This window comes from Nilaparvata lugens, chromosome 1 (assembly GCF_014356525.2).
Source record: "Nilaparvata lugens isolate BPH chromosome 1, ASM1435652v1, whole genome shotgun sequence".
Taxonomy (NCBI): domain Eukaryota; kingdom Metazoa; phylum Arthropoda; class Insecta; order Hemiptera; family Delphacidae; genus Nilaparvata; species Nilaparvata lugens.
The window spans coordinates 47,684,618-47,708,217 of NC_052504.1; the positions used below are offsets into that span (position 1 = coordinate 47,684,618).

The following is a 23,600-nucleotide window of genomic DNA, read 5'->3' on the forward strand; positions in this document are numbered from 1 at the left end:
CATTAATTTTCTAAAATTGTAAAATAATGTGAATATTGTTCTGTAAATAAATGTTTTTTTTATGCATAGGTAACGACATATTACTTTTTTGAAAACCGTTCATCCTTTCTGCCGCACCTTGTATTATTATAGGACATAGACAATTATTATCATCGCATCCAGTTTCATGAAAAGCCAAACTCCCCTGGTTATCTGGCTGACCTGCTGAGGTCAAAGAAAATGAGACTGCAGTAGTTTTTGCTATATTTAAACTAACTAAGTTGAAATCTAACCAGTTTTTTATAACTTTCAAACCCTCATTAGCTCTACAAAAAACATCTTCCCATTTTGATGCACAGAAAATAGCAACAGTGTCGTCAGCAAAAGAAAACAAAGAACAGCTCTCAAGCTCTATCTTGAGTAAGTCATTAATGTAAATCAAAAATAATATTGGACCCAGAACTGTTCCCTGTGGCACACCCATCGTAATTTCTAATTCTGAGCTCATTATACCATCAACACCAACCACCTGTGATCTACAACTGAGATAGCTTTTGAAGAAACCCAAAGCAACACCTCTAATTCCAACTTTACCTTCTAACTTTCTAAATAAAATATTGTGGTCCACTGTATCAAAAGCCTTCTGGAGATCTAAAAACACAGCTTTACATTTTTCTTTCCTGTCCAGTGTTTCAATAATTCTCTTAGTAACATTATATACAGCATCAGAAGTACTTACACCCTAACGAAAACCGAATTGGCAATTAGATAAAATTTCATATTTTTCCAAGAATTCGACCAAACGAGTCTTAACACATTTCTCAATCACCTTTGACAAACATGAAAGCAGAGAAATTGGGCGATAGTTCCCTGGATCACTTTTGTTACCATTCTTATGCAAAGGAATAACAGTGGCCTTTTTCAACTCATCGGGGAAAACACCATTCAAAAAGCATAAATTTATTACATGAGCCAGAGGAACTGAAATTATGCGAGAATTTGAACTCAGACATTTAGAAAAAATTCCATCAAATCCTGGTGCTACCCCTTTCTTCAAGTTTTTAATACACATATCAATCTCCTCTGCTATGACAGGAAAAAAGAAAAACGAATTACAAAACAATCTATTAGTTTTTTCCCTGAAAATCTTGTCCTTTACCTTAGTAATTTTTTCAGAAATTCTTCTACCAACACTCACAAAATGTTCATTAAGCACCTCTGCTATTTCATTTACTTGATAAGATCTAAAAATGCGATTATCCTTGGTAACCAACTCTTTAATAGAACAATTAGTTTTACAAGGGGTATCTGTTGCTTCATTCACAACCTTCCATACAGCCCTTAGATTATTTCCACATTCAACTAATTTATTCTTGAAATACTGTTCCTTTAGAGTTCGCAATGCCGACTTCAGTGTTCGATTATATGATTTAAAACAATCCATCAGCTGTACATTAAATGGTTGTTTACGAACCTTAAGAGACATTTTGTCTCTTTGCCTCATACATCGAAGAATACCATTAGTCACCCAAGGTTTGATTTTCTTTGTATTATTACTAATCCTTCTCCTAACAGTTTTTGCAGAGTCAAATAATGAACGAAGTCTATCATAAAACAAAGAGAAAGCTAGTCTGGGATCGTTCTCCTGAAGAACATCGTTCCATGTTTCTGTTTTAATTTTTGATTGAAAAACATCTTCATTAAATAATAAAGCCTGAACATCCTGGGAATCAGATTCAACATCTCTGCCATATGACAACCGGCTCTTACGTTCTACACAACACATCACTGCATTGTGATCTGTGATTGCACAATTATATATAGCTGATTTGAATAGACAATGCTTACTTTTCAAAAAAATCTGATCGATACACGATTCACTTAAAACAGTACATCTAGTACTGCCAGAGATAATTTATAAAGCCATATTCAAGAAGATTATCCAAAAATCTATTACCCACAAGAGACAAATTTTTATCAAGAATATCAATATTAGAGTCACCAACAATTAACCTATTTTCGAAATGTGCTGTCTCATTCAGAAAAATCTCTAGAGCATCCACAAAACACGCTACATCAGTTTCTGGTGACCTATATAAAGCTGTGCAATAGAACTCCAATTCATCATACACTAATCATCATCACACTACATCATATTGCAGTAGGTATACTGATTACTTTTGCAAGTGAGCATTTGTCTTGATACTTGAAATTTATTCCTATTAAGATTTTTTAATTGTATCATTCGATTGGAAAACTCAAGTGGGAGCTTTCTTGAATTATATTGATAACGATTTTACGATTTGTTCATTATCTACTACTATAGCTAACCACACGAAAATAGTCCGATGAAATTACATACAACGTTGCCAAATAAAACTTTATCAACGTTGTCCACAGCTGATTAATTGGAAATTAATTAATATTTTTATGATACACATCACGAATTTGTAATGTCTATTGGTACGGAGGGGAGAGGGTTTAGGAGTTTCTCAGCTCTTCCAATTTTCATCAGACTATTTTCGTGTGGATTGTAGTGATCCTAATTAATGCGAATAGATGAACAATCATTTCTGAAACAATTACGATAAGGTTCTCTATTTTAATTAACACTTTATCTAATTTTATTGATTAAAGTGATTTCCCTATTATCATTGAATATTTCGTCAAATCTAATACTCCCTATCACATAGGAACAGATATCTCATTCCTCTATGTTGTTCAAAGCTGTTCAAAATAGCCGCCGCCATTATAATACAGCAATATGACATCCATAACTGAGGTGAACAAGAATGCAAGCATACTTTACTTTCGCAGGCGCGAACATGGATGGAATCGAGAATGATGATAATACAGTACCGAACAGCCTTTGACGTTGGTTGTACCTACGTGACACGACCATTTATAAATGGCTATAATTATGTAATGTGTTATTCGGGGATCGCGAAAGCTGCACAATCCCCCCCCCCTCTGACTTACAGAACCCTTGGGTTCAAAGCGAGGTGAGTTTTTGGCAGCATTAGTTGGTAGGCAAAAAGGGTGGGATGGGGCGGAGGTGGGGGAGGGTCTCTCTGGTCAGTATCAGTGTATTTGTGCCCGATGTTGTTTTGTGTTTTCGGCCAGAATACAGCACTGTCACTGGATGACAGGTGCATTCTGCACGCCTTGTTAATAAAATAGTGCGAATCCATTAAAATCGGCCGCTCGCCGTCCGCCGCCCGCCGCTCATGTCCCGGGATTACTGTGACGTTTGCCATTAATTATTATTGTCTGATTGGCTGATGCTGGGCCACTTCTCCCCCTCTCGCCAATCCCGCCGCACGTCTTTTTCAAGACCACCAAAGCACACGCCCGAATTATCTGCGCATCCCTATTGGTTTGTAATCCACTCGATAGGATGCATTTTGCTGTAACTGGAATGTGATAAAAATTGTAGAATGCTCCATTTCAAAATTATAATAAAGTTTGAATTTCCATTTACCATTGCTGCTGGTAACTATATGTGCTAAGTAGACTGTTGAGATAACAATATTCTAGAATACATTTCCAACTATACTGAATTTTTAATTCGATAAATCTGTAACTTTATAGAATACATACTTTACTGAACTTAACAGAGAATTCATTGATTAGAATCATTTTGAAGAGTTTATTGCGTCTTTTTTTCTGCTAACCACCCGCTGCTATTCCCCTTGCGATCATATTTCTCATGCTCGGAAGAAGAAGAAGATCGCTTTTCGCCCCGCTTTCATTCATTGTCGTTTCTGATTAAAAGTCAGCTAGGAAAAGGCTGAAGGAATCTTTAGACCTTTACGTAACATCCCTTGTTTGTAGATGACTGACCAGTGTTAGGGGTTGAATAACAGACGAGCTCTAAGTAAAAAAAACTAATATTTTGTTTTCTGAGGAACTCATCACTTGTTCCAGCTAATATTTTAAATAGTGAAAATGCTAGTTCAATCGTTAGATCTCAATAGTAATACTATGGTTTACATACATATTATAATCGGAATAATTAACTTACTGTAGCTCTGTTGGCTGCTTTGTAATGCTGGCAATTGCGACATGTTGTCACCACCTGAAAAATGAGAGTGAACATTTTTAAAAAGTTCAAAGTTGATGTAGATAGATTTGAAATCATTTAATACTAAATGGAAGCTGAACATTTCTATACATAGATTTTAGACAATTCCATAAATTCAAGTTTTATGGTTTAAACTTCTAGCATGAGTTACATAATAATGTGAGAAATAACCTAGGATTATTCAAAGTTATTGCTGTAAGTCTCGTCAAGTGTAATGTAGTTTCATTAAACAACGATTGATTATCAAATGAAAACATTGACTTCAAGGCCCCTGACTTCTATTATAACTTCTATCAAAGAAATATCAACCATTTTCATGTGATAATTGAAATATACTGTAAAACAGCATCTATTACACAATAAAAATCGCTTATCAATTCCTACCGAGGGTCTTAAACTACAGTCTGTTCTGAGAGCCGAGAGACGATATAAACTAACATGCCCAAGACCAAGGAGCAAGCACGAATCACATAACTCAAATGTCGGAAATGAAGACAATAGGTTTTGAAGTGGATAGTCACAGTGACTCAGTGTGAATGAAAGCATTGAGAGTGCAACAATTATTGACAAATGATATGAGGAGTAATCACTTTTATATGCACACAAGCGCTAACTTTTTGTCTTAATCCCTTTTGAATACTTAAATAACGACATAGCAGTTTGATTTTTATAAATAAAAGCAATTATCTTCTACTCACATTTTGTGGAGCGCTTTCGGACACTAGGTCCTTTTTCAACACTTTTTTGTCATTGCCTCTGCTCTCGATGAACACACCGTAGTTTATAAGCTACTAATAGGATATTTAAAAATTAAAAAAACAATAAAAAACCTTGTAAAACAATAAAACCAATATGAAACAATAAGGTTTCCAATAATAAAGGGTACTACAAGGTTTTTATATTGTTTTATTAATTTGTACAAAAGTAGCCCATGGAAGTGTTTTTACTATGATACTTATTTACTTTATATTTATCCTATAGGATATTTTATACTATAGGGGAGGAAAGTAGTTTTAGGTTTTAGTTTTAGTTTTAGTTTTATACTAAGAAGGGGGAAAGAAGTAGTGTTACTAACTTGTGATGGCGGCCGGATTGAGGTCCTTGTGCGCGACTTTCATGTGCTCGATGAGACTCTCCCCGCCGATGAAGAACTTGTGGCAGATGCGGCACGAGGTGGCGTTCGGACCTCCGAGCAACGCAGCGTGCTGCTGCAACACATCCACACGCAGCTCAGCTTCCTGTTAATGTTAACCACAGCATGTTAAAGACACTGACAACAACTGCACAACCTGCCCAACCAAGGCCTGCCCTACAGTGGAAAGCACCAACCCTATCTGCCCTTCACCATGCTGTGCATTACCACTTCCATAATTATTGTTCCTACTGATCATTTTTGGAGTCGGTAACTGAACTTACATCAATTTTCAACTTTTATACTACCTGGATGTCAAGTGTTCTATCTGGTACCATAGAGAAATATAGCGTTGGGTTATTGTTTATATTTGTATACCTCATGCTATTGTTTCTCTATGCTAGTACTAAAATTATTGTGAAAAGGATAAAAAATCGCTAAAATGTTTTTCTTTTACTGATAATGCTCTCATGTCTATGGCGAATCAAGAACTTGAATTGTGGAATATGATTTGTTCATTAATCAAATTATGATTATAATAATGTGCTACATCAGATAAACGGAAACGTGTTTGATTCCAATCCATTAGAGAGTAATATATATCAAAAATTCACACCAACGTAATGATAACAAATAACTAGTATTAAAATGTTGTTTTCTATTTCAATATTGTGTTATGCGTGGAATGAATAAGAAATTGAAGTGCAGATAGGATATCACAATGTATAATGGTTGTATTTTTTTACTTAGATAATACAGAAGTATTATGCAATGATTCCATATTACATTAATAAACAATTATACAGGATTTCTTGAAAAAGTACCAGATTTTGTTTAGAGATTATAGATTATAGATTTATAGATTATATCATTTCATTTTTTCGTATGAAATCAGATGGGATTCGAAAGATTTTTTTACATTTAATCATAATTATGTGAAGAGCTAAATGGAAATTATTACAAAAATCGTAATGCACAGCTTCAATGTATCTGCATCATTTCAATGTTTCAATTTATGAACTGAAGAAGAATTGTAGTTTTTAGGCGTTTGTCAATGTGCCATCATTTGCGGCACGTAGTGTTGAAAGATGTGACTGGAGTGTTGGAATAATTCACATAAAATTCGTTTTAAATATTATGAATGTAATATTGCTAGCTGCGTTTTAAAGTATTGTGTAAAATTATCCCCATGTACGTCACTATGGCTACTATGGTAATATTCAAGTTATCATGTAAAGAGAAATCTGAATATTTGAGCAATATTGATAGAATTCAATGTTCAGCTAGATTATATTACTCTCATAGTATAAATAGAATCAGATGTGAAAGACTGTCATCACTCTCATTTGAAGTCTAGTTGAAGTGGAATGATAGGTCTAGAAGAAAACTAATCCATCTAACTTAGACGATGTGGAATCTAGAATCATGAATAATACACATGAATTATTATTTTATGCAGCCCGAAGAAATCTGCTCGACAATAGTTCACGAAATAATATTAATAACTTTAGGGTCTAAAGGATACTGAAAATACTAGCTTGAAAATTCGACCATCATATCATTTTTTTAAGGATCCATTGAATTGAAAATCGAAGGATTATTAGCTTTTCTTAGGAATTAAGTATTTTTTAATGAAGTATCGGAGTGTTTTTTACTCCAAGTCTCAATCACAATGCAAAAGCTAAATTGAACAGTTTACAGATGTATGTTATTCTTTGGTTGATTTATGAAAATATTGTCATCAGCCTATATCATTGACACAACAGTTGAAATGACTGGCGAAGGGTTTGAACCATAAAAATAGAAGATTATTGGGAAGTAATATTCTTTTAAACAGACACTGGCAATTTTTGAACGGGTAATCATTAAACCTTTTGTTGCTCATCCCTCAACTTGTGCGATTTCATGAGATCAATAGATTTGAATACAGCTGTATTGAATAACAAAAAATATGTTAGGGAACAGGGATTATTAAAATATTATTAAAAAAGAATAGTATGACGGTTACATCAGGCTTTTTTAACTCTTCCTCACTTCATTTTATTCAATTTCTCAAAGTTTCACATATTTCATTTATATTCAATTATGGTTGTATCATCACTGGTCAATGCAGTAGCAGAAAAGAATTTGAGTACATATAATATAAATCACGGTTGAGATGAGACATAATATCTACGACCTTATTTCTATTATTCTAATTCTTCTATTTACTATATTCATCTTCAGTTAATTTCGTACCATAAGTAATAAGATCACGATATAGCCGGCATTACAGTTTATGTTGGAATCAAAGAGATGTAGTCTCTTTATTGGACAGATTCGGGTTTGGAATTGTTTCGGCTTCAGCACAGATTGAAGCAAAAATGCGCTGCAGCTGTACTCTAATGGCAAGTGCAAATGCGGAGGCGATATGTAAATTGCGAGAGCAGTTTTGGCTCTGACTGTACGCGAGCAGGCACATCACATAACGCAACGCACTCGTCTCTCTCGTGACTGCATAAAAAACGAACAGGGCTAATACAAGTTTTCTTGAGGTAGGACAAGATTTGTACAAGGAAAAAAGACGCAAAGGAGTAAAAAAGAAACGAAAGAAGAATGAGGCAACGACCCAGAGAGGCGTCTGTTTAATCGAATGGTTTTGTGATGGGTGGGGGGAGGAGGTAGGACAGCATAAAAAGCATGTAGCAGCAGATGAAGAAGTGGAAAAAGAGGCAAAAATAGAAGACAATGCAGAAAGAATCCGGTTTAAGCGAGTTGATCCCCCTTCATGTTGCAACCCCACCTAGGATCGACTCCTCCGCGCTTCAAATACTATTTTATCCTGGAGCCTGGAGCTGCCCAGCGGTCCCGGTCAAGCCATGGGTGGCTGCTTGCTGCTCCATTCAAATTCACTTCCAAATATCACCATTAGTTGAATGGGAAGCATCGAAACACTGTTCATAAGTAATGCTGACAGTATAAAGTTGATCCCACTATCGACTACTCTAGTGAGATTCATCTCAAACTGTCATGATTGGTTGAATGGGGATCATTGATGTTATTTATGAGTAATACTGACTGTATGAAGTGAATCTAACTATCGACACAGCTGATGCTTGAGGCCTGCTGCAAGAATGGCAATGGTCCGGTTAATGATGGAGCAACAGCAAATGACCCAAGGCAATGGCAACGGGGGTGCCTGGTTCCTGGTGCCTGGTGCCTGGTGCCTGGTGCCTGGTGCCTGGTGCCTCTCTCAGACAATACTGTTCCTGGTCCTGATTGCAGTAATCGGCCGGTCTCCATTTACAACGTCGATTCGCTGTGTGATTATTTCTGTATTCTGTATTTGTGTGTGAGATAATTTTTTTGGAAATATTTTTGGAATAGAGCAAATCCCAATGAATATGAATATTCCATAATTCAATCCTGGCCTGATCAATTCTTATATATAGTTGCTGGGGTAGAACAAGTTAACAGATCAAAGTTCAAGAGTTTCATACCCTTCGAATAATGTAATTTGAATCTGCACGGGTGGAGCTTTGATGGAACATATTAAGTTGCCTTGGACTATTACAAGACTTCATATTTATAATTTGAATATGGAACATGTTGGATCACAATTCAACTGATTCACAATGCTCTTTATAAAAATAAGCTCTTTAGATAATAAAAACGAACTGACTCTATCAATATTGTTTTGGATACAAGTGATTTCTAATACGGTATGGGATGAATGCGTTGGTTTGAAAAAAATTACACGCGAGGTAACTTTAACGGTATTGTGAAAGAGTGTTGTTTAGGGTGCGATAACTAGTCCCACCTTGGTCAAAGGATGCGGCCAAGCGGCACTGGCCAGTTGCATGGAGGCGAGATAGGGTAAGCACACGGATGCTCACTGGAAAAAATCCGCCCCCAGAGTATTGGGGGCAGCGGGGGCAGCAGACCAGGTAAGGTAGAAAAAAAGCAACGTCACAAGCAAGATAGCGGCTACCATTCGCCGACGTGAACAGGGCAAGAGGCGGCAAACTTCCACCAATCGCCTGATTTTTTTTCCCGGCAGCCCCACCCCAGAGCTGCTTTTTTCTACCACATGCGTCAGGGGGTTGGGTCGTTCACACAAGCCAGTCAGGCTTGGCGCTGCTTTTTTCTACCACATGCGTCAGGGGTTGGGTCGCTCTCAAGCCAGTCAGGATTAAACGAAAGGCTATAAAAAACTCTCCATGAGGGTGGGTAGCCTAGAATCACATTTAACCCTAGGATTATCATCCGTTGTGTAGCTACAGCCACACGCTTCTAGTCCTACAATCCTCATCTATACACACCCAACCCCTCAAACTCATCGAGAAAGTCTACAATATGTTTTCATCATCCTTCTTCTCCCAACTAAACTATCACTTCTTTTCCCTTTTGAACTATTATTTCCTCCTTCCTCACCAACAATTTCAACTGAACACTTTCGGCCCTACTCTGCACTACATCGAAAAAGTCTACAATATTTTTTATTATCCTCCTTTTCCCTACCAAACTATCACTTCCTCCTTTTCCTCCCTCCTCTCTATCCCTCACGTCCCTCAACCATCCACTGCTGTTCTATTTTTTAAAACACTCCCCTAGCTTTTTTCGACTGTAGGACTTGGACTTGCTCGAAAGAGGAAGGGTGAGCAAGAGGGTTCATAACTGTTATTTATTGTCCTTGTACTTAGTCATCATGATGGCCACCCCTTGCCGGTACTCTCCCACCCCCTCCCACAGCTGCATTTCGGAAATCAATATCGGACCCACGCCGTCAACATCTTCACACAGAACTCGTCATATTCAAAAATTCATTCGACTCACTGTTGGGCTAGAAACTCTCCTCCAACTCCGAAGGCATAGAATAAACTAAGGTCTCAACAATTCTCTAATCCCTGCTGAAATGTTCAGGACTGAACTAACTCAAAGGAAGTAGTTTAATCATCATCATTTTTAGTTGAAAATAGTCTATAACGATTACAATATGTTAAAAGGTCTGAATCCGATATATTATCTAAGCCATAGAAAAAAAAAGATTTATTCTGATTTCTACTCAAGCAAATCAAATTTCCAGCTAGATTTGAATCTTAAGGAAGGTACAAGGTGATGCTCACCACGAAAACCTTTCAGAAGAATATGATTTACACTAACACTGATTTCTGTGAATATTATGTGTCAAACAAACAACCTCATTAACTAATAAAATGAACTATAGTGTATCAAGACTTTTTCTCAGAAAATGTTTGTTAAAATTCATCAACAAAGTAGAACTATTGTTATACAAGATCTATCCCTCCAAAGTAATTGTTGGCCAAATGTCATTTCCTGTGTAATAGTCCTACTTTTCTATTATTAGTGATGGATATAATACAATTAGATGATATTCATATTGGAGAGAGAAATCCAAAGAATTCGAATCTATCGAATAAAATTATAGGAGAATATTGATTTGCAGTTGAATGTTGGTATTCATTATGATCAGCATACAGCCAGAAGAGTAGTTTGAAAACTACAAGGCGGTTGATAGTCTGAGGTGTGACAGTATTTTCTCCAACTGAACTGTAACCGACTGAAGACTGGAGGTAGAAAGGAATTTAATAAAATTGAAACCGTGAATCATTCCGATTGGATGATTGACGAGGCTACAGGAATTTTTAATGGCATGTAAGCTATTAGTATCTTGTTAGAACCGAGATAAACGTACATAAAAAGGCGGAAAATTCTCAGTGGAGAGAAAAATCAATGTGTCCGCAGGGAAGATAGTCCTTTCAAGTTAATAGGCCACTGATTACACTGACGCACAGCATATGCTTCGTTTTACATTCAAAGGGATAAGGACGGCAGCAGTCTATTTTTCACGTTAAATAAGCGTAAGGGTCGTCGGTAACGTGTAAATTACTGGACGAGTGTAGCAAGTAAACTCAAAAGGTGGAAATAAGTGGTTGAAAAATAGAAACCCCTTTAAAGGACGTAATGATCAGGTCATCAAGCCAAGCCTGCTCAGGCTTACACCCTTTTGCAAAATTGTCCGCACAGTATGCTGTTTTATATTAGCTCAACATCTCAACCACTACCGTCAACAACTTTCATATCAAATAGAAGCCATTCTAAACGCTTTGAGGTGCTTATTTGAAATAATATCAGTTGATGAACTTGGAATGAAATGAGAAATAGTCCACAATAACTGAATTTTATTTCAACATTAGTGAAGTTTATTTTAGTGAAAGATGGAAACTGTTTTGAACATTGAGAATAGATAAGTTTAGATGACATTAACTGATTATACTCATTGAATTTCTCTGACAATATGATCATTGAGATTGACTTCTGTATTGAAGAGGTGCTATCTTATACTCATAAATAATAGTGTATCATCTCATAATATTCTTAGTGAATAAAGGAATAATGATATAAGTACATAATTTGTCAATTGTAAACAAAACTGTAACTGAAATTCGTCATGTTTTTTACTTCTTGCATCGTACTAGGCATGCTTTCAAAAGAAAACGTTCATCTATTACTACATTGTGGCGAAATTTAGTGGCATTATCAAGTCATTATTGGGGAATGCAATGCTTACTGACTAGCTTCTGAATCATATCAATTGCCATCGATGAAATAAATGGGAAGTATATTCTATCAGAGTTAATAGAACAGAAACGGAGAATATGAAATATTCCCCCATTTGAGAGTGCCATAGAAAAAGGAGCCAAGAATTGATAGAGGAAAGACAAACATTTGAAGGGAGATAGACTACATGAATTATTGTGATAATCGATAATACAAAATGTTTTTGGTACCTGACGTTTGTCGTGTCTCTCATGGAGCATCTGAGAAAGAAAAATTGAAAATTTGTTGTAGTGAAAATTGTATAAGACAAGTTACTTCCACACTTAAAGTAGTTCAAACTACTAAAAATTGCCAAAAATTATTCATTCAACAATGCAATCAGAGAGATGCAAGTGAGGCGATTGAATCACACTATAAATGTAACTGTTCAGCATGCAATTTATTCAGTGGACTAGAAGGCTTTTGAAAAGTTTCCTATTTTCCTTCATAATAGAAATATTGTTTCCTATTGTGATTATGTCTAAATTATTATTGATAGCAGGCCACGGACAGAAAATCACAATAAACTTGATTACAGATAGGGTTAGACAAGATTATATTATTGATAATGATTTTTCTCATTGCTGGTCATGTCCACATGACATTTCAGCTTGTAGGTAATGAAAAGTGCATAGATGAATATTGATGGTATTGACCAAACGTTCATGCCTACCAATGGGATTCGAACCCACAACCAGGTAGTTCTAGCAGATTGAAGGGTGCAATGCCTTAGTCATCTCAGCTATCCAGGCTTTTTACCTGAATTATGAATATGATATAATTTATTGTTAAAATTATGTGGATTAAGGGAGGTAACTTTCTACCTTTTTGACAATGCACATGCATGATGTATCTCTAATTGAGGCTAGTCATTATATTATCATTTGTAGGATCAAAAATGATATCATGCAATCAGAGAGTATAGAATGTTTATATTGCATATATTTTCTGTAAGTAATACGAAAAACGGGTAATACGACAATTGGGCTGAATGACCTACATGAAAAATTGAATTCAAACGAATTAATCTCTTTTCCGAAGCAAAGAGGATATCGTTCATATCTTAGCATTAGAAAAAAACATACCATGCTTCATGCTTTTCATGCTTCAATGTTAGATCAGGGTATTATCAAGAAGAAAACGACTAAAAAGACGCCTTCTTTACAACTACAGTAGATGTCTAATTGACAAGGAATAGGTGATAATCCATCTTGAAAACAATATTCTCCAATGTTAAATAAGAATGTATGTGATTTATATATTCAATCTTCTTAGATTGCGAGCATTTGAGTAGAAAGGTCTAGAACAACTCAGATTCAAGGAAAAAATCAATGAAAAAAGTATCTATGGAGGCGAGTATTGTTCGTTTCGAGTTAACTCTGAGGATAAAATTCTGTACTATTTGGAAAAAGATGATATTTACAAAGGAAATACATGAAAGATTCATTTAAAATTGCTTGCAAAACTTGAATGAGCTGAAAACATTAGTTCTCCACATTAATTTCAGAGTTATAATCCTTTGTTGACCGAGGTCTAAGATTCAAGTCGACGGTTTTGCATTTCTTTCATGTTTATATGTTTATATTTATGTTCCGCATTTACAGCGAAAGGCAGCAATAGATTTTCATGAAATTTGACAGGTATGTTCCTTTTTGAATTTCGCGTCGACGTACACATACGGTTTTTTGAAATTTTGCATTTCAAGGATAATACAAAAGGAAAAGGACTCTCCATTGAACGCCAATATTACCGTAAAATTCAGACTTTAGAATTATTCATCATGAATCAGCTGTCTAGTGGACTACTTGTAGTTCTATGAACAGTAGACCTCGCGCTTAGTAAGTTACATTGACCTGTTGTTAGGTTTTCTCAAAAAATAATAAATAATTTATCAATTTAAAATGTCTATAAAAAATCGTAAATAAACATAGAGCTTTCTGTCCATTTTCAAGATGTTCGATGTTTTTGAACGGGTAGTATTATAGTCCACTTTACAGCTGATTTATGATGAATAATTCTATAGTCTGATCTTTTCGGTAATATTGGCGTATGAAGGAGGCTCCTTTTTCCTTTTATATTATCCTTGAAATGCAAAATTTTCAAAAACCTCGTAAATACGTCGACGCGCAATTTAAAAATGAACATACCTGCCAAATTTCATGAAAATCTATTACCGCGTTTCGCCGTAAATGCGCAACATATAAACATTAAGAGAAATGCCAAACCGTCGACTTGAATCTTAGACCTCACTTCGCTCGGTCAGTAATACTACCCGTTCAAAAACATCGAACATCTTGAAAATGTATCTTTCTATCAACGTTAGTAGACAGTTGTCTACTAACTTTGTCTTTCCATAAGCTGAGGCCATGATTCTAGTTTGGAGTTTGGGAATATTGATAGAAAACATTTTTTTTACATTTTTCTTTTTTAATATGATGATTAAAATTGCAACATATATTATTGAAAAGAAATTGATTTCTAAAATCATGAAAAGTGAGAAATGAAGTTTGTAGGAAATCAGCATTATGGTAGTTTATTTTGTTAATTTCAACGCACCGATTTTTCGCCAACACATCAACACAGAATATTCTCTGATGGGTTGATTGGATTGGCGTATCGACGGCCGCCAGACCTGATAACAGCGCTCACACTCACATTCCGGTACGACACGTCACGTTACGATAGGACAGAAAGCTCTATGTTTATTTATGATTTTTTCTAGTCATTTTAAATTGATAAATTATCTATTAATTTTTGAGAAAACATAACAACAGGTCAATGTAACTTACTGAGCGCGAAGTCTACTGTTCACAGAACTACTAGTATTGAAGGGGTAATTGACCGAACGTACTGAGGTTTATGTTTTAACTCGGATTTTCTTATGTCTGTCTGTATGTAACGCAATTACGGCCAAACGCGTTGATAGAAATCCATGAGATTTGGCAGAAATATTACTCTTTCAACTGCGCGTCGATGTATACACAGGGTTTTTTGAAATTTTGCATTTCCAGGATAATATGAAAAGAGAAGGAATTCCTCTATACTCCGATATCACTATATATATCATCTACTCTGAAGATAGGATCAATCAGACTATAAAATGATTCATAATTAATCAGCTGACAAGTGATAACACAGATGTCTGGAGAAGCCAGTCTATTTCTGTATTTCTATATGGTCTATTGTTTCAATCAAAGACCTTAAAGAGGTATGCATTTTCAAGGTCTTTAGTTTCATTATTTAGTTTTGCAGTCATGGTATTATTATGCGTGCCCATCAGTATCAATATTCTCTCATTTGAAAAAACGTATTTAATAGGTGATTATTAAAAATAATCAAATGAACTAAATTTAATAATACTGAAGAAATTATAATACTTTTGATTTAAAAAAAATAATTTACATCAGATGGAAAGACTATCACGGAACTGGATGAATTATATCATATGGAATACAAATTCAAACATGAACTGAGTTTGTTAACATTTAAAACAGGTGACATCAGGTACTTTTGGTTGAGAATACTGCGTGAGGTCTACTGTTCACAGAACTACTAGTATTTTTATCAAGTAATTATTTATTCATGGAACAAATAGTAATAGGCTCACATGGAGAAACAATTTCCAAAGAAAGTAAAACGTGGATTGAAAATCAGTTGGCCTGTGAACATGTCGGTTTGAATAATCACTTTTTCTGTTATGACCATCTAATCGGGTATCGTCATCTTGTATATCAACAAGGAATATTGCATTCACATTCATTTCAGCCTATGCGATTTAATACGACTGCACCGCTCCAACAGTTTTCATCCTTGTTGCACTTCTATACACATTTCGATTTTTTCATTACCCATCCCTATTCATAACCAACAATCCCTTTCAACCCTTTCATCTATAGCGCTTCTTTTTTATCTCTCCCTTACTTTTAATAAGTCATGAGTCAGATAGGGACTGGGGAGATGCTGCACTGCAAGTGAGACGCGCAGTTTCCTATTCATTTGCACCAAGCAACAAGCATCTGATAATGATACTGATCACCCACACAAGTGTGTCTAACAAGAAAACAGCTTCAAAAAATGAGTAACTAGACCTGGTAATACTGTTGTTTTTTGCGGAGCTTGCTTTCAATAATATGGTCTAATAAATTGATCCATAGTTTTTCGGTGTATGGACGGGCGGAAGCTGAAATAAGCCAACTTTGCATGCCTGACTGCTGAATTACTAATGATAAGATACGGCGTGCTGGCTGGTTGACTCAAATAGCCTCAACTGCTTGATCAAATGTAAATCGATCAAGAGATCAACTTGTGAGACCGTGACTGTATGTGTATAGTCGATGAGATACTGCTATATCTAGTAAATAATGTTAGAATATTGCCCGGATAACTCTCACTGCAATGTGAATTATAGTAGTGGACTGGAGTCATGGTAGACAGCAGTGGAAATAGTTTGAAATAATTAAAAATTTTTCAAATTGTTATTTTCAGAGTGAAAATGTTGTATTTATTCAACTTTACAGAGAAAACAGAGAATTTGGATCATTTACTAATCACATATTGATGTTGTGGAAGTCTTACGCCGGTAATTATTAATTAAAATTATTTGAAAGAGTACTAGTCTCAACATTCATTATTAATTTGAACATCTTTTTGATCTACAGAATCTCCGATTACTGAGATGTTTTGTTGTTTCATGAATATTTCCAATTTCGTCGTACTATCAGAGAGAGAATGTTTCCAATTTTGAAAATAACGGACGAGTGGGGGAGGAGACTTCTAGATGTGATTGAGCATGGATCTGAAGCTCATCATTATTTAAAGCGAGCAGAGCAGGAAACACAAGTTGTTTTCAGTGCAGCAAGACTTATAAGCTATACTTAATGCTTTCAGCTGTAGAGCTGCTTGAAGGAAGCTGTGTAAAATGATTAAAAAATTGGAATGGAAAAAGGTGTTTGTCGCTGCCTTGATGGGGTGACAAATGATGAAGGGGTTGTATTGGTGAGGGGGGAGGGAGAAGCGGATATCTTCTGCAGATTAAACAGTAATATAAGGGGCATCTGGGTGCTATGCTGCGTTGGAGTTAATGCGATAAAAACTCAGAGATACACCTGTGAAATAGAAAATTTTGCATTTCTTTACTTCGTTATACTTCTGCAGTAACGCGGGGTGTTGGGGGTGGGAGAGGAAAAGTGAATCATCTTTCTCAAATTTCACTAAGGAACGTAACTGCTAACTCAGAGGGAAGTGGAATTCTAGAAATATACATTTTCTTCCTCCAACGATAAAAAGTCGCCTGCTAATGGCCACCTAACACCTTTTTAATTCACAATTTCCCTAATTTAGCAAGAAACAAGCTCCAGGGAAACAGCAACGAGGGTGAACCGACCAGCTTCACTCATGCTAAAACAAATATGAAATCGAAAAGATGCCAGATATCAAATGAATTTCATTCCATCCTCTCTGCATAACTCGAGACTGATAATATTATCTTCCACTCCATCCAAATGATCAAAAGTTGTGAATCTGTGTGATTTTTCCCTATATTTTGCAACTGGTGTTTCCTTACCAATTATACAACTAGAATGATTTCTCTCAAAATGAAACTGATCAAAAAATGTTTTTCCTTTGAATAAAACTGATCGTAATTTTTTTTTTCAATAGAATTAATTACTTCTATATTGCCTGCGTGTTGTTATCGTGAAACATAAAACTTTGGTAATACCAGTGAAACCAATTATATTCTATTCAATCCTATCATTTTATTCAAAGATAATATTAGCCTAAAACTTAGTGCTAAGATAATAACTAGAAAATTATTCTTCTATATTCTATATTATCCCTGATTATACTACTCCCATTTATTTCTTGTTAAATAACGATTTATTACTTCCCGTGAATCCAGTCAAAACTGACTTTGTAATAGGCTTATTAGAATTCCATTCCATCCAATCCCTGAATAGTGATTTTGCTGATAAATATAATCAACTTGATAGCTGTCATATTAGACGGTTTAGTAGACTTGCATCTCAAACATAGATTCAACCATTTTTGATGGAGCTCAATCATTACATGCAATACTGTTGCAGTTCCATTCAATATAATCGACTATTTCTGAAGCAGAATGATAATAGGGAGTTGTAGAGCTCATTAATACAGGCTTATTACCGGTGCTACCATAATATTGATTCGCTTGATGTGAATGTAACTACCTTCATGCACGATCTCCTTCAATTTCCTACTACGCTCTGGCCAAGACGTCCATCAATCATACATCTGAGCAGAGCACCAAGAGATACATCAGATACATCTTGAGGCTTGAAGTGCCCAATGATCAATCTTGATGTGTTTTGGGTTGTTAATCAATCAATGTGATACTTGAGATGTGATTGAATACCGTGATAACAATAATGGTTTGGTTCAAGCTATAAGTGACAATCCTTTCATTCATTCAAACATTTGAGTTTAATTTTTCAATTTATCCAAATATGCAAGATTTGAGAGTATTCCATATCACGTGCATGGATTTGAGAGTAAGTTGATTCACATTGAAAATTTTGTTTATGAGACAGTATAGAAGTGACAATAAATTGAGATTTTGAACCCAATGGAAATAAATGAACGCAAAGCCTACATTATGATAATAGCTAGGGATATGAAATGGACATCTATTGATATAGATTCTACATTCATGGTCATTGTGAAAGATGATTCTTATCTAATTGAGTGTACAGGTAAAGCCTCATATCTCACAGTTTTCACTATTTAACTCAAATATTGATTTGAAAGTAATTTTAAGTAATTCAACAATTTTCAAAAATGCATTTTCAAGTTGAATGTTTTTCTAAGTATATTCAAGGTTTGTAGGCTAGCTTTAAATAAGAGATGAAAATAGTTAATGCTGGTGTATCATACATATATTATTAATTACTCAATTGATACTAAGTATATACCATCTTATAGCCTACTTGAAAACTTATCTGACTCACAATCTATCAATGTTAGTAAGTGGGACCTGATCAAGACACTAGTTTGTGGCTGATTAGATGTCCAGCTGGCTGGATGTCCATAAAAATGCAGTGGCTCCAAGGCAGAGCATCAGCCCTGGTTAATTGCAAGTGAGGTTTTATCGACAATTGCAGTTCAAAGAGTCGACCGCAGCCACATTGTAACGGTATACGGTGCAGAGTATGTTATGTAGGACGCTATTAGAGTCTTGATTACTGCAAGGAGACGTACTTCTTTCACGAGTTCAACAATACTGAGCACTGCGGTCAATAACTAGTGTAATAATAATGGGTTGGTGCTCGGAGGTCAGAAAAGTGAAAGCTGAAATGGACTTTATCGATTCTTCCATCGATCTTTATCGATACCTTTCTCATATGGGTTGATCGACCCTAGCAAGGCTGGTAACAAGCTGTAGGATTGAAACGAGCAGATCTTCAACGAGCAGATCACTTGCGGCACAACACTAGAAAAACCCCTCAAAGGGAAACTATCAGATTCACTTCATACTGTCATCACCCCTTTCAAATAACATAAATGATTTCCATTCAACTAATGGTGAAAGTTTGAAGTGAATCCCACTATAGTCTATTGAAACCGTACAGCTGCTTCTTTCGAATAATTATTGTTACTAGGCGTAGAAATTGGCACATTTGTGTTGGTAAAAAACAGATTCGCGATAAATTTCAGCGCAATTTGGCAAGATTAACGATATCTCGCCCGTCGCCAAAGGGAACCAGTTGGCTGTTTCGACGAAAAGGGAGCTGCATGAAAATTACCTAGACGATTTATATCAAATGTTATCTTATGAGATTCAATGAAGACATTAAAAACTTTTGTATGTTTCATGAAACAATAAGCCATATGGCCCCAGGGTTTGAACCTGCTCGATACAGGTGAGAGTAGGCCTTGTCGTTTATTCAAAACAGTGAAAACAGGTATCACTCTTATATAACGCAGAAATATTGCATTACATTTGCACGTCTCGAGAATATTCAGATTAGTGAGTAGAGAATAGGTTTCAAATCTGCTACAAAATCTTGATTGCAGAGTTTGAATTCGTTGTAAGAGTTCTTGATATCAAAAGGTTTGTGGTATATGATAATGAATTGGACTATGATTCTATTCAATAATGTCAGATGAATGGCTTGACATTGAACGACTTTTAAAACATCATGAACATATATCAAAGTTCACAGATGGAAAATGAACTGAAATTAGGGTTTAATGTTTGAAATAAAGAGAAATAAATCTATAAAACACAGAATATGAAACAAGTTTCGCATTGATAACTACTCACAAAACCACAACAGTCATGCAAATAATTGACATGCATGCAAATTCCACAAAATTGATTTGCTATTGAAATACTCAATCACTGTTAGACTACTTTTTCTATACTCAAAGAGTAAAGTCTATGTCAAGCAATAACGAGATTAATGTGTGGTACTATTCAGCAATGAAATGTTGCATGGAAGATGATGTCTGAAAAGGGGGCTTTCAATAGTCTTATTGAATAACATTCACTCCTATAATACTATTATATATCGCTACTAATACTTGTATTACTACTGTAAGTATTACGCAACAATTACAGTTTTAAGTTGATTGATTGATCTGATCACGTGTCTGATATATATATATATATACTTGTTTTATTCTTCTGGATATTGAACACTTTCCACTGTCATAACCTATTAACATGTGTATCGATCTAGTTATATGCAGTTCAAAAACCTCTCCATAATCTGATATCGCTCAGCTCTTCTTAAAGTTGTTTCCATTGACGTTTCCAATAGATCGTCACCTAGTATGATGATTGAAATGAGAAGGGTGGATGAAATCGAAAGTAGTCATGGGAAATAGAATGGAAAGATGGGTTATCGAGGAGTTGGAAGTGGAAGGGAGGAAAGGACCAGTGAAGGGGAGGAAGGGTCTTATCGGAGAAACTAATCAAATCGTAATATGTTGCATCAGTGGAGCGTTATTTCTTGCCTTTCACGCTATGGCGTCCATCACAAAAATCGCATGATACTGTTTTATGAATCAAGCTAAGTAGCCGGCCATTGGCTGGCCTGAGGAAGAGCTCTCCTGAGGCTTAAATACTTCGTTACGTGTTCTTTCATTCTTATCGAAATCTTCTTTTCTCTATTTTCTCTCTGCTCTCTACAATAACGTAGCTTTTCAACGAAACAGCATAGCGGTGGAATACTTGTTCTTGTTTCTTGAGCACATTGGTAGCAGTATATCTCAGTTCATAAAATATTTCACTCCATCTCTTGAATCTATGACCCCTCATAAGAATCACTTGATAGGATGCAAGCTTGATAGCGTCAATTTCAAATGATCTTGGCAATTCTAAATGTTTTTACTACAGGTTTGCCTATAGTTATCAAGGAATTGTATTTCCTTTCTTCCATCACCTGAATATTATATGATTATTGGATGAACTGAATGGATAGAATGAATGAATAAACTTTATTACATTAAAATCTTATTCAGAAAAATTACAATACGGGCTCAAACATGACAGATACCTAACATATTATTGTGATATTGCTTTCATAGAGATTCATGGAATTTTGTTTGATGGATAATTATTTTCTCATTAGATATTTAATAAGAGTTATTCAATCCATCAAATAATGTATGTTGAAGTTCTCTCATGAACAGTTGAATTTCATATTATGTGTTGATTGTTGCCTGACTAATCTGAATTCCAATTTTAAATTGTTTGGAAATTGTGATTGTCTGCATTGCTAGCCGTGTAAGTAGTCTGGAGTAAGCTCTTGGAACTGATCAGCATTTTCCATGAGGTTTCACGGTAACTTAAGGTTTCGTTGGCTACCAAGTGACAAGGCAAGAGAGGGTGAGGGCAAGGAAAAGAGATTATGGAAAGAAAGAAATGAAGAAATGAGAAGAGGCCACCTAATTGCGTGAGGATGAGCCGTATCGCGTGCGAGCGAATCGGTTAATTAGTTCATGAATGGATTGTTTCTTCATGAAGCGATGAAACGAAAGGACATTGATGGGTTTCCGATGTATTCTGGCCAAATCTAATTTCTTCCAGGCGATATTCTTTCGTGACGCAGCCGTACTTCTGTTTCCATTCGGCCCAACAACAATCTATTTCACTTTTTATACTCCTCTGTCCTGCTTCTGTTTTGTTCGTCTCTCAAAAAGACAGAAAAAAGAACAACACTGCTTTAAAACAAACAACAATAAATGGCAAAATAAGTTTTCCCCATCATATTTGAATTTCCTCCCTCGAAACCCCGAGAATCATAGGTAATAATATCCTAAAAACGAATCGTGCCTTTTTCCAGTTTTTCTCTTTATTTATTTATCCGGAACTTTGCTGTGTCTCTGTGTATCTGCATGCGTGTCTGGCGACCATTCAATCACGATTTCATTATTATATATCCGAACAATAAGAGGGACGGACGGCATCGAAGTGGGAGGGCGTCGAAAAGCAATCGCTTTCTTCCCTACGACAAATCTAAACTCCAATAAAAATTGTTTCTTTCTGCGTGACACATAAAATCATCACAGAAAAACTTGGGGCACATTATCTTGGAAGAATATCTAGTGGTGGCTGACATCCTTAACCCTCGTAATAGCTCTTGGTAAACTAGCTTAAGGAAATAAAAAGCGGTTTGGGAAAGAATAAAGAATAAATAACTTATCTCCATAAATAAAACAATATGATGTCAACCATTTTCCAATCTAATTTGATTTAATTGTAAAGAATTATATTTCAAACTCCAGTACATTGATGAAGTATGTTTAATCTAGATTGAGGAAACATGAAACATTATTTTTTTAAATTTCTTCAAACTTAGAAAAAAGTGTGATAATATTTCTCATGCTCCATTCTAATTAGAAAATATTATTAGTGGATGATAAAGAATAATTTTTGAAACTTAATGGATACAATTTAAGTTATGTTCGAACCCTATTGCTGATGTACACCCGTTTTCACTACAATTTGAATGTCAATATAGAGCTTCTAGATGCCGGCATGTTTGAGGAAGAATACATTGTCGGTAATCCGTCAACATAGGCGAGTTTAAAGTTCATGTGGCAAATAACCTGCACTCTGAAATAGTGCTAGCAGTGCACGTGCGGAGCCAGGGTACAGACATATTGGGGAGTTGACACAACGGGACATGTTCACTCATTCTTATAATTGAACCTTACCGAGCAGGATTCTCGCTTGGAACGGAGCGTACTCAAAAATTCCTTAAGCGAGGCTGGATGTTCTGCACTGACTACAACCTTTTGCAATTATGAGTGCATCTCATCGCGTCAATTGTAGGCATCGGTGCTTATTATAGCCGTTAACCAGAAAATGAGATAGTGGCAGAATTTAAACAGTGTATTTCCTATTAAATTTTCGCTACCTCAATTCTTGTTCCAATGTAAGCTACTCGTATTGCAGGCGCAACTGATAATCCTGCACATCGAATGTCTGTCTGTATATATTTAGCACCTGGTGTTTGTGGGTATTTGTCGCATACTGCAAGAACAAGGTTCTGTTAGTGAGGAGCAGGAAATTCAACCATGTAAACTTCCTTCTGAATTCTAAATCACAATAAACTTTACGCGGGTTTTCTGAGAGGAGGAGGGTTGGTACTACCAAGAAAAGATCTGTTCCAGCATGGTTATATATTAACGTCATTATAAGCTCCAACAGTGTTCTATACTTGACAAAGATTAAAGATTAGCTTAACTACTTTCAGTATAGTTTTTATGTTATTAGATCGAATCATCCAACTGGGGAAAATACAAAAAAACTATCAACAA

General features: G+C 35.6%; 1 protein-coding gene across 1 annotated transcript in view; it reads right to left on the reverse strand.

The window, feature by feature from the left end:
- Window positions 1-23,600, reverse strand: part of LOC111043827 — a 152,976-nt gene that overhangs the window by 22,343 nt on the left and 107,033 nt on the right. The window contains exons 8-10 of the mRNA XM_039429555.1: window positions 11,987-12,016; window positions 5,139-5,301; window positions 4,004-4,057 (exon numbers count right to left, since the gene is read on the reverse strand). Of these exons, the coding sequence (XP_039285489.1) occupies window positions 4,004-4,057; window positions 5,139-5,301; window positions 11,987-12,016 (247 nt within the window). The remainder of the gene's footprint in view (window positions 1-4,003; window positions 4,058-5,138; window positions 5,302-11,986; window positions 12,017-23,600) is intronic.